Source organism: Aegilops tauschii, chromosome 2, assembly GCF_002575655.3.
Source record: "Aegilops tauschii subsp. strangulata cultivar AL8/78 chromosome 2, Aet v6.0, whole genome shotgun sequence".
Classification (NCBI taxonomy): Eukaryota; Viridiplantae; Streptophyta; class Magnoliopsida; order Poales; family Poaceae; genus Aegilops; species Aegilops tauschii.
This window is the reverse complement of record NC_053036.3, coordinates 465,770,267-465,781,671: the sequence shown is the minus strand read 5'-3', so window position 1 is coordinate 465,781,671 and position 11,405 is coordinate 465,770,267. Positions and strand designations below refer to the sequence as shown.

At 47.2% G+C, this 11,405-nt stretch overlaps 1 protein-coding gene across 1 annotated transcript; it reads right to left on the bottom strand.

Moving 5' to 3' along the window:
• Positions 1 to 512: 512 nt before the first annotated feature.
• LOC109766654 (serine/threonine-protein kinase 52-like) lies at positions 513 to 4,401 on the bottom strand. Its single transcript, XM_073509591.1, has 7 exons — positions 4,053 to 4,401; positions 3,046 to 3,167; positions 2,636 to 2,844; positions 2,386 to 2,560; positions 2,147 to 2,284; positions 1,804 to 2,008; positions 513 to 613 (listed from the first exon to the last, which is right to left on the bottom strand). The coding sequence occupies exons 1-7, from the start codon at positions 4,399 to 4,401 to the stop codon at positions 513 to 515; spliced, it is 1,299 nt and encodes a 432-aa protein (XP_073365692.1).
• Between the last annotated feature and the right edge of the window lie 7,004 nt (positions 4,402 to 11,405).

Sequence of the window (11,405 nt, the reverse complement as noted above, 5' to 3'; positions counted from 1 at the left end):
GGTTTGCCATTTTCATTGATTAAGATTAAGAAGAAGAGATTTGCCCGGTCAATTAGAGGAAAACCGAGAGAAAACCTAGGTACAGCCACCCCAGGCACACGTAGATGGCCTGTCCACAAACATATGCCAAACAGTCGACCGAACGTCGAGGACATTGCAACTCCGATTTTGCTGAAATGCCATTAATATGTGATCCACTTTATTCTCTCACAAAAGATGTTGGAGTCCGTTCTGCAGCTGACTATAATCCCATTACTTGCTTGTCTTCTCTCTTCTCTTCTTCAACTAAGCAAAAATCTGATGTGACATCTCTTATAATCCGCCTACATCAGTTTGTACTTGCTCTATTTGGATGGATGGAGTATATAGCAAGTTTGATTTAACAAATGATTCTTTGTTGATTGATTAATCAGTGAATCGATTGTTTTCTGAATCGTTGCTTCAATGGTCATGCAAGATTAACTAATCCCAGTAGTTATACATAAATTGCCTGAATTTTAAATATGGGTCAGTCAAGTCATGAGAGAAGGAAGGAGGAGACGTGGCAAGGCACCAAGGCCGAAAACGGCGATGCCAGGGGGAGCCCAGTGAGGTCCCCGGACTGCGCTAGGCCCTGGACGAGAAAGAGTCAGAGCCAGAACTGATGCTGCTCATTGTGACAACTCAAGCGAAGGTGAGTCGGAGGTTTCATTTTGATCCCTGCTTGGATTGCACGGAGCTGGAGCCGTCAACGATGACACTGTGACTGTGTAGTCGACGACGAGGCTAGGACAGGACGCTGAAAGCAAAGATCTAGGAGAGCAGCGATGACATTATCCGAGGAAAAATGTGAACATAAGAGAAAACGAATGAAAATACGACTATTCAAACATCTGTTTCTAATGCAACGGCTCGTGAAATCAACTTACCTAAAATTGTTTTTTCGCTCGACTTGTCAGTAGTCGACCCCTTCATTAATTAGCACTCACATTTAAGGAGCACAACCTCGTGGATTGGGTGCAATCCCTACTTTCACCAGTAAGGCCGTGTCTTCTGCATCCTGACAAATGGGCCCCGCCGATTAGTATCAAAACACTTGGCATTTTGAATCAGTGTTTTTTGTCACTGTCAAATTTTCAGTTTGGTGTGAATTGGCACATTTTGTAAAATGATATTTTTCCAAGAGCTATAACGCGAAAGTGATGGTTGTGTGCATTCTACTGTTTTAGAATATAATAATATTTCGGCATTCTACAGCTTGAGTTCCACGAGACGAGAGCCAAAACCCATCCATCCATGTGCCACGTGAAGATCCATCCGCTGAAGACTGCGGAGTGCAGATCAGCATCAACCAATTTGAGCCTTTGTTTCTCCTAAAGAAAAGAACTGAGGCTTTGCTGTCCTTCAATACTCACGCCTCTGCTCAGTACTCAGTCGGTTGCCAGACTGCAGATTCAGATCAATTTCTCGTTTGAGAAAAGTACTGGGATCAAATTAGGCGGGTGCAGAACCGCAAAAGAACAAGCAATCATGATTTTCTCCAATGCTGCCCTGATGTGTGCATGTCTTGATGACATTATGTATTCCAACAGAAAAAAAAAAGAAACAATGCAAGAAAAAACCAGCAGGTCAAGCCGATCCAAAACATAAGGCAACGGACGCGACCATGAATCAAGTGTCGAATTAACCATGGTTGTAAACTTCAAATTACACCGCCGCCAAAAAATAAAAAAACTTTGAAGTACACCATCACGCCTGTCTAATTAAGGCAACGGCAAAAATCTAACATAATGTTGTTTGTTTACTGGAGACAAATCTATGGACCTGCACGACGGGGTCTCAAAAAGCAGAAGCATCCGGGGGTCTTCCCTTCTGGAATCATGTCTCCGCCGTGGGTTGTGTCAAGAGCGTCCAGCAGTTGCACAACGTCCAACATGTCGGGCCGCTTCTCAGGGTCAGCCTGCCAGCACCTCTTCATGATGTTCGCCAACGGGGCCGGGCAGCAGCGTGGGATCTTTGGCCGCAGATTCTGCGCACACAACACAAAAGGTAAAATTGTAATAAGCATAAAAAGTATTGTTGCACAGGCTTATTTAACATGCATGCTTGTCCATGCAACGAATTCTGGGAGAAACAATGATGGAGGGATCTGACGGTTGAAACAAACCTTATGAACAATATCAGAGGAGGCTTCTCCAAAGCTCTTGTTTGGGTAGTACGGCATGTCACAGCAATAGATCGCCCACAAGCATATCCCAAAGCTGTAAACATCACACTTTCTGTTGTATGGCTTGCCTAGAATAACCTGTATATGAAAAACAACAACATAAGATTGTTTTTAAGAAATGCAAGAATTGAGCGGAGAGCACCAAAATCCTAGAGCGATTGGTTGGCAGCGAGTAATACCTCCGGAGCCATGTAGCCGGGCGTGCCTGTCATGCCTGTCATCTCTCCTGGATTCTTGGCTTGCACACGCGCGACCCCAAAGTCAGCAATCTTAAGGGCCCCCTTTGCGTCAAGCAGCATATTTTCTGCTTTGACATCCCGATGCACGATATCTTTCGAGTGTAGATAGGCCAGTCTGTAAAAGGAATACATGAGATTATTCGTTATCCTCGGATTCAAATTGGAAAATAAGTGAAGGTGCTTTGCTTACCCTCTAGCCAAATCCAATGCAAGCTCAACCACCTCTTCATATGTAAGCTTATTGTCCCTGTTCGCATATAGATGTTGTCTCAGTGTACCTCCACTGAGATATTCGACGACGACACAACATGCACTCTCTGGAAAATCAGGGGGTGCACTACACTCCCCGCTCTCAGGTGGAAAATTAAGGTCAATGGTACCCATTGATGCACCAATGAACTGCAAGGAAGAAAACATTACACTTTTAGAATGTACCACGCAAAGAAAGCCTCGCTCTAAAGAAGACAGTTGTGTAGTGCCCACTATTGTTAGTCATGAGCAAGCAAAAAAGAACTAATATTGCTACTACCCCCAATAAAACTACATTGAACATTCGTAATATAGGATGCAAATGTCTTCACGAGGAGCAAAAATATTCACCTTTGTGACATTTGGGTGGTCGAGGTCCTTCCAGACAACAACCTCCTTCCTCAGTGCTTCACGCTGAATAGCAATTTCAGTCTCTGGCATAACTCCATCGTCTCCCCAATCCAATAGTTTGGCTTCATACACACATGGGGAAAAAGTGTTAACTATAATCTCTGAGAAGAGTAGGGGCTCGCCGCATTGCAATGTGTGTTTTGGCAGCTGGCTAAAGTATCACAATAAAACTTGCAGTATACTACAATCGAACTTGATGGTATGCCACGAAAAAGTCTATAGGAGTTAAGCATATAGTAATGGTTTATTATGTAACGGCCTAACATGTTTAATTATTAGGATATGTAAACAGAACACTTGGACCAGCTGATTGAGAAACTAAAGTTGAAAGAACATTTTCTTCCAATTTTAATATTACATTATTCGAGCAGGCCGCTAGATCGAGACACATTAACGAATCCAAAGACTAACAATGATGATGTATCAATGGCGAGATTTAAAAAAAAGAATCTGACGGTGGGAATACAAGAAAAATAGGAAACACGTCATCTAAACTAAGTTCATAGATGGGAAATATGCATATGTAGTGCATGATAGTGATCCAATCTATACGTATGATGATAAGCATGGCGCATAGAACATAATCCATCCCGATTCTCAAAAAAGAAAAAAAGAATCCATCCTATTTGGCTAGCCGCTATTTGATTTTGATATAGCATAGAATAAAACTCATCAAATAATTCACGACTGTTGGATTTCATGATTTTGCAAGACAAAACACGAAAAGTTGATCTAAGATAGATCCCATCACCCTATGGCAAAACGAACGAGACTAGCTAGTGCCTCGATCTTAAACCCTAAAGACAATCTACCCGCAGGAAAAAAAACAATCAAACCCTAAACCCGAGCTTAAAGCAACGCTTGTTTCGTAGTTTTATGCATGCATAGAGCCATACACATTAAAACGGCGTCGGAGGAGCGTCGACAGACAAAACCGCACTACATACCTAGGACGTCCTTGCCGTCGTAGGTGGCGCGATACACAGAGCCGAAGGTCCCAGGTGCTATCCGGTGGTGGACCTCTAGCTTCGCGAGGTCGATCTCCCAGGGCGCCATAGGCTGATCGTTGTCCTTGTGGCGCTGCTTCTCCAGAGCCAGAGTCTTGGCGATGGACTCCCTCTGCTTCTCGACGTCTAGGTTCTCGAGGTCGATCATGTCGGCCCGGGTGTACGTCTCCTCCTTGCCGCCGCCGCCGAGAAACCCCGAGCGCACCGCCACAGTTTTCTCCTTCTCATCTACCTTCATCACGTAGGCGGCATCGAGTGTTCCAGTTTTCTCCTTCTCGTCTATCTTCATCACGTCGGCGGTATCGAGTGTTCCCGACACCCCCCCCTCCGCCGCCACCGAGGTCGGGGTTTTAGGTTTAGCCGCTAAGCGCCTAGCTCGCGCGCTGCAGGTCGAGGTTGCCGAACAGATCGATAACGACTTGCGAGATTTTTAAGTGCGGAAGTATATTCCACGTCCACGTAACAACATGCCGCTATATATAACGCGTGGGATCAAGAGTCCCGCCCGATCCCTTAAAAAAAGGAAAATGTTTAGTTTAAACCGGATGATTTTCTGTCTCCGTAAGCTCTCGTACGCACGCCACGTGTCCCTCTCAGCCTACCGCTTCCTCCCCATCTTTATCCCTTCCAACGCGGCCCCCTTCACTCGTCCTCTTCCTCATCTTCTTCCTTTCTTTTCCTCTCAGCCCACCGCTTCCTCCCCATCACGCATCGTCCTCTCGGCTCTCTCTCTAGCATAAGGCCGGCGACCACCGGAGCTCTCTCAACCTTATCTCCCCAACAGCCTCTCTCTCTCTCTCTCTCTCTCTCTCTCTCTCTCTCTCTCTCTCTCTCTCTCTCTCTCCACCGACGACGCAACATCGAGCACCACTGGCCACCGGCGATGGAAGGGGACAAAGCACGACTGTTTCGCATCCCGGCCAACGGCGCTGCAAAGCGGATCCTGCATCATAGCATCTGCCGTCACCGTGCCACGCTGCGCACCATCCACGTCACAACATCTGCCGTCACCGTCATGTGCTACGCGGCATCCGCCGTCGCCGCCTGTACTGCGATGCAGCCTCGCCGGCGTTGCTGTTGTGTGTGTGCGGAAACCGTCGCCTCCGTGCACTGTGATTCAACACTTTTCGTCGAACTGTTGTGTTGTGCTGTGATGCAGCCTCGATCGTCGGCGTTGCTACTGTGCACCGCACAACATTAGTCGCCGCTGCGCGCTGGCTTCACCGGAATCTGCTATTCAAAGGCGACTACACCCGGCTAAACTCCCCACCACAACACATCGCTCCACATCCTCCGTCCTTACATCACATCCACCATGAGCACAAGCACTAGCGCTATGTGGGAGAGCCTGTCATCGAAGCAGAAGTAGGAGGTGGCCGCCCTTGCAACCACCTAGCAAACCCTCCGCGCCTGGTGGATCGAGCACGACATGCCGACCAACTCGCGTGAGGTCTCCGACAACGATGACCCTACGATGGAGACAGGCTCCGAGGACGACACCGTGTCGGACACTGCCCATGTGCATGCAGGCTTGACCATGGAGCTGGCGCAGCCGCACTTTGACGCGGCCATGGTGGAGGAGGAGCCGCCGTACGTCGGTGTTCCGGCACGCGCAGGAGGAGTAGCGGTACAACATGTTCCTCCTCGAGTAGCACCGACTCGCGGAGAGCCAAATCTACAACGAGGGTGCAAGCGAGGAGGATGTGGCCGCCATGACCGCGGCGAACCCAAACTTTGTTGCGGAGCAGCTAGCGCTCTATGAGGCTGCGCGTGCTCAAGGCGCTGATACGTCTCCGTCGTATCTACTTTTCCAAACACTTTTGCCCTTGTTTTGGACTCTAACTTGCATGATTTGAATGGAACTAACCCGGACTGACGCTGTTTTCAGCAGAGCTGCCATGGTGTTATTATTATGCAGAAATAAAAGTTCTCGGAATGACCTGAAAATTCACGGAGCAACTTTTTGGATTTAATAAAAAATATTGGCGAAAGAATCAACGTCAAGGGGCCCACACCCTGTCCACGAGGGTGGGGGGCGCGCCCCCTCCCCTAGGGCGCGCCACCCTGCGTCGTGGGCCCCCTGGACGTCCACCGACCTCAACTCCAACTCTATATATTCATGTTCGGGAGAAAAAAATCAGGGAGAAAAATTCATCGCGTTTTACGATATGGAGCCGCTGCCAAGCCCTAAACTCTCTCGGGAGGGCTGATCTGGAGTCCGTTCGGGGCTCCGGAGAGAGGGATTCGTCGCCGTCGTCATCATCAACCATCCTCCATCACCAATTTCATGATGCTCACCGCCGTGCGTGAGTAATTCCATCGTAGGCTTGCTGGACGGTGATGGGTTGGATGAGATTTACCATGTAATCGAGTTAGTTTTGTTAGGGTTTGATCCCTAGTATCCACTATGTTCTGAGATTGATGTTGATATGACTTTGCTATGCTTAATGCTTGTCACTAGGGCCCGAGTGTCATGATTTCAGATCTGAACCTATTATGTTTTCATGAATATATGTGAGTTCTTGATCCTATCTTGCAAGTCTATAGTCACCTATTATGTGTCACTACACCACAACACTACATCCCTAACAGCTAGGTTGGTCAGGAATACAAGTTCCCCCAACAGACAGTCGGTCGGGAAAGAGTATTGCCGACCGACACCGTCTGTTGGGGAAAGTCCAGACGGGAAAACCCTTTCCCGACCGACTGTCTGTCGGCTATGGTGTATCTTTCCCGACCAACAGTCTGTTTGGGTTGCCATGGACCTTTCCCGACCAACAGTCTGTTGGGATTGCCATGGGCCTTTCCCGATCGACTATCAGACATGGTAATATTTCCCGACCAACAATCGGATAGTGCAGCCAAGAGATTTCCCGACCGACTATCTGATAGGTTCTTCTTTCCCGACCAACATTCTATGGGGCCAAGCATTAGCCTTTCCTGGCTGGTTGTGTGACAAGGTATGTTTTGCCGACCAACATCTGTTAGCCCTCCCATAGCTGGATTTCACGTTACCAAGAGAATGTCCATCAAGTTACATATTCGTAACTAACAGTAACATGCATCATCCAACAATATTGAACCAGAACCAAACAATAGTCACACACATTCATTAATTTTCACATATAAATAGTTCATTTGTTATGAACCAATGACTAGCCAAGTTTCCTATAAATAAACTAGTGTAACTAATTAAATAGAGGAAACATGATAGTTCATTGTCTGAGAGCAAAAGTTCATCACTTTGTTTTCTTCAAAACATCATTTGCCTTGGCTCCTTGAAGTGGGCAACTACTACCCATCCTCACAGCTTTCCGGCAAGATTGTTTCATCATTCTCGCACTTGACATCAAAGCCTTCATTCTTCATCCCGTTGGAGAACATTCTTGTAACGCCCACGATGCGGCTATTGTTGGAAATATGCCCTAGAGGCAATAATAAATTGGTTATTATTATATTTCCTTGTTCATGATAAACGTTTATTATCCATGCTAGAATTGTATTGATAGGAAACTCAGATACATGTGTGGATACATAGACAACACCATGTCCCTAGTAAGCCTCTAGTTGACTAGCTCGTTGATCAATAGATGGTTACGGTTTCCTGACCATGGACATTGGATGTCGTTGATAACGGGATCACATCATTAGGAGAATGATGTGATGGACAAGACCCAATCCTAAGCCTAGCACAAGATCGTGTAGTTCGTTTGCTCAGAGCTTTTCTAATGTCAAGTATCATTTCCTTAGACCATGAGATTGTGCGACTCCTGGATACCGTAGGAATGCTTTGGGTGTACCAAACGTCACAACGTAACTGGGTGGCTATAAAGGTGCACTACAGGTATCTCCGAAAGTGTCTGTTGGGTTGGCACGAATCGAGACTGGGATTTGTCACTCCGTGTAAACGGAGAGGTATCTCTGGGCCCACTCGGTAGGACATCATCATAATGTGCACAGTGTGACCAAGGAGTTGATCACGGGATGATGTGAGTTACGGAACGAGTAAAGAGACTTGCCGGTAACGAGATTGAACAAGGTATCGGGATACCGACGATTGAATCTCGGGCAAGTAACATACCGATAGACAAAGGGAATTGTATACGGGATTGATTGAATCCCCGACATCGTGGTTCATCCGATGAGATCATCATGGAACATGTGGGAGCCAACATGGGTATCCAGATCCCGCTGTTGGTTATTGACCGGAGAACGTCTCGGTCATGTCTGCATGGTTCCCGAACCCGTAGGGTCTACACACTTAAGGTTCGATGACGCTAGGGTTATAGGGAAAGTATGTACGTGGTTACTGAATGTTGTTCGGAGTCCCGGATGAGATCCCGGACGTCACGAGGAGTTCCGGAATGGTCCGGAGGTAAAGATTTATATATGGGAAGTCCTGTTTTGGTCACCGAAAAAGTTTCGGGTGTTATCGGTAATGTACCGGGACCACCGGGAGGGTCCCGGGGGTCCACCAAGTGGGGCCACCAGCCCCAGAAGGCTGCGTGGGCCAAGTGTGGGAGGGGACCAGCCCCAGGTGGGCTGGTGCGGCCCCCCACCAAGGCCCAAGGCGCATGGGAGAGTGGGAGGGGGCAAACCCTAGGTCCAGATGGGCCTTAAGGCCCACCCTAGTGGCGCCCCCCTCTCCTCCCCTTGGCCGCCCCCCTTAGATGGGATCTAGGGCTGGCCGCCAGCCCTTGGGGTGGGAACCCTAGAGGGGGCGCAGCCCCCTCCCCCCTATATATATTTGAGGTTTGGGGCTGCCCAAGACACACGAGAACGTCTCTCTTTTGGCGCAGCCCTACCCCTCTCCCTCCTCCTCCTCTCCCGCGGTGCTTGGCGAAGCCCTGCGGGATTGCCACGCTCCTCCATCACCACCACGCCGTCGTGCTGCTGCTGGATGGAGTCTTCCCTAACCTCTCCCTCTCTCCTTGCTGGATCAAGGCGTGGGAGACGTCACCGGGCTGCACGTGTGTTGAACGCGGAGGCGCCGTGGTTCGGCGCTTAGATCGGAACCAACTGCGATCTGAATCGCTACGAGTACGACTCCTTCATCCTCGTTCTTGCAACGCTTCCGCATCGCGATCTACAATGGTATGTAGATGCACTCCCCTTCCCCTCGTTGCTAGATTACTCCATAGATTGATCTTGGTGATGCGTAGAAAATTTTGAATTTCTGCTACATTCCCCAACAGTGGCATCATGAGCTAGGTCTATGCGTAGTTTCTATGCACGAGTAGAACACAAAGTAGTTGTGGGCGTCGATTTTGTCAATTTACTTGCCGTTACTAGTCTTATCTTGATTCGGTGGCATCGTGGGATGAAGCGGCCCGGACCGACCTTACACGTACTCTTACGTGAGACAGGTTCCACCGACTGACATGCACTAGTTGCATAAGGTGGCTAGCGGGTGTCTGTCTCTCCCACTTTAGTCGGAACGGATTCGACGAAAAGGGTCCTTATGAAGGGTAAATAGAAATTGGCATATCACATTGTGGTTTTATGTAGGTAAGAAACGTTCTTGCTAGAAACCTATACAAGCCACATAAAAACTTGCAACAACAATTAGAGGACGTCTAACTTGTTTTTGCAGCATGTGCTATGTGATGTGATATGGCCAGAAGATGTGATGAATGATATATGTGATGTATGAGATTGATCATATTCTTGTAATAGGAATCACGACTTGCATGTCGATGAGTATGACAACCGGCAGGAGCCATAGGAGTTGTCTTTATTTTTTGTATGACCTGCGTGTCATTGAATAACGCCATGTAAATTACTTTACTTTATTGCTAAGCGCGTTAGCCATAGAAGTAGAAGTAATCGTTGGCGTGACAACTTCATAAAGACACAATGATGGAGATCATGATGATGGAGATCATGGTGTCATGCCGGTGACGAAGATGATCATGGTGCCCCGAAGATGGAGATCAAAGGCGCATGATGATATTGGCCATATCACGTCACTTTATGATTTGCATGTGATGTTTATCATGTTTACATCTTATTTTCTTAGAACGACGGTAGCATAAATAAGATGATCCCTCACTAAAATTTCAAGAGACGTGTTCCCCCTAACTGTGCACCATTGCGAAGGCTCGTTGTTTCGAAGCACCACGTGATGATCGGGTGTGATAGATTCTAACGTTCGAATACAACGGGTGTTGACGAGCCTAGCATGTACAGACATGGCCTCGGAACACAAGAGACCGAAAGGTCGAACATGAGTCGTATAGTAGATACGATCAACATGGAGATGTTCACCGATGATGACTTCCGTCTCACGTGATGATCGGACACGGCCTAGTTTGACTCGGATCATGTATCACTTAGATGACTAGAGGGATGTCTATCTGAGTGGGAGTTCAATAATCAGATGAACTTCATTATCATGAACATAGTCAAAAGGTCTTTGCAAATTATGTCATGCGCTTTAGTTCTACTGTTTAAGATATGTTCCTAGAGAAAAATTTAGTTGAAAGTTGGTAGTAGCAATTATGCGGACTGGGTCCGTAAACTGAGGATTGTCCTCATTGCTGCACAGAAGGCTTATGTCCTTAATGCACCGCTCGGTGTGCTGAACCTCAGTGTCGTCTGTAGATGTTGCGGAACGTCTGACATACACGTTTTGATAACTACGTGATAGTTCAGTGCGTAATGCTAACAGTTTAGAATTGTGGCACCAAAGACGGTTTTGAAACGTCGCATACCATATGAGATGTTCTGAAGACTAAAATTGGGATTTCAGACTAGTGCCCACGTCAAGAGGTATGAGACCTCTGACAAATTTCTTAAGCCTGCAAACTAAGGGAGAAAAGCTCAATCGTTGAGCATGTGCTCAGATTGTCTGAGTACCACAATCGCTTGAATCCAGTGGGAGTTAATCTCCCAGATGAGAGAGTGATGGTACTCCATAGTCACTGCCACCAAGCTAGTAGAGCTTCGTGATGAACTATAACATATCAGGGATAGTTATGACGATCCTTGAGCTATTCGCGATGTTTGACACCGCGAAAGTAGAAATCAAGAAGGAGCATCAATTGTTGATGGTTAGTAAAACACTTGTTTAAGAAGGGCAAGGGCAAAAGGGATACTTCATGAAACAGCAAGTCGTTTGCTGCTCTAGTGAAGAGTCCCAAGGTTGAACCCAAACCCGAGACTAAGTGCTTCTGTAATGAGAGGAACGGTCACTGAAGCAGTACCACCCTAGATATTTGGTAGATGAGAAGGCAGGCAAGGTCGACAGAAGTATATTAGATATACATTATATGAATGTGTACTTTACTAGTA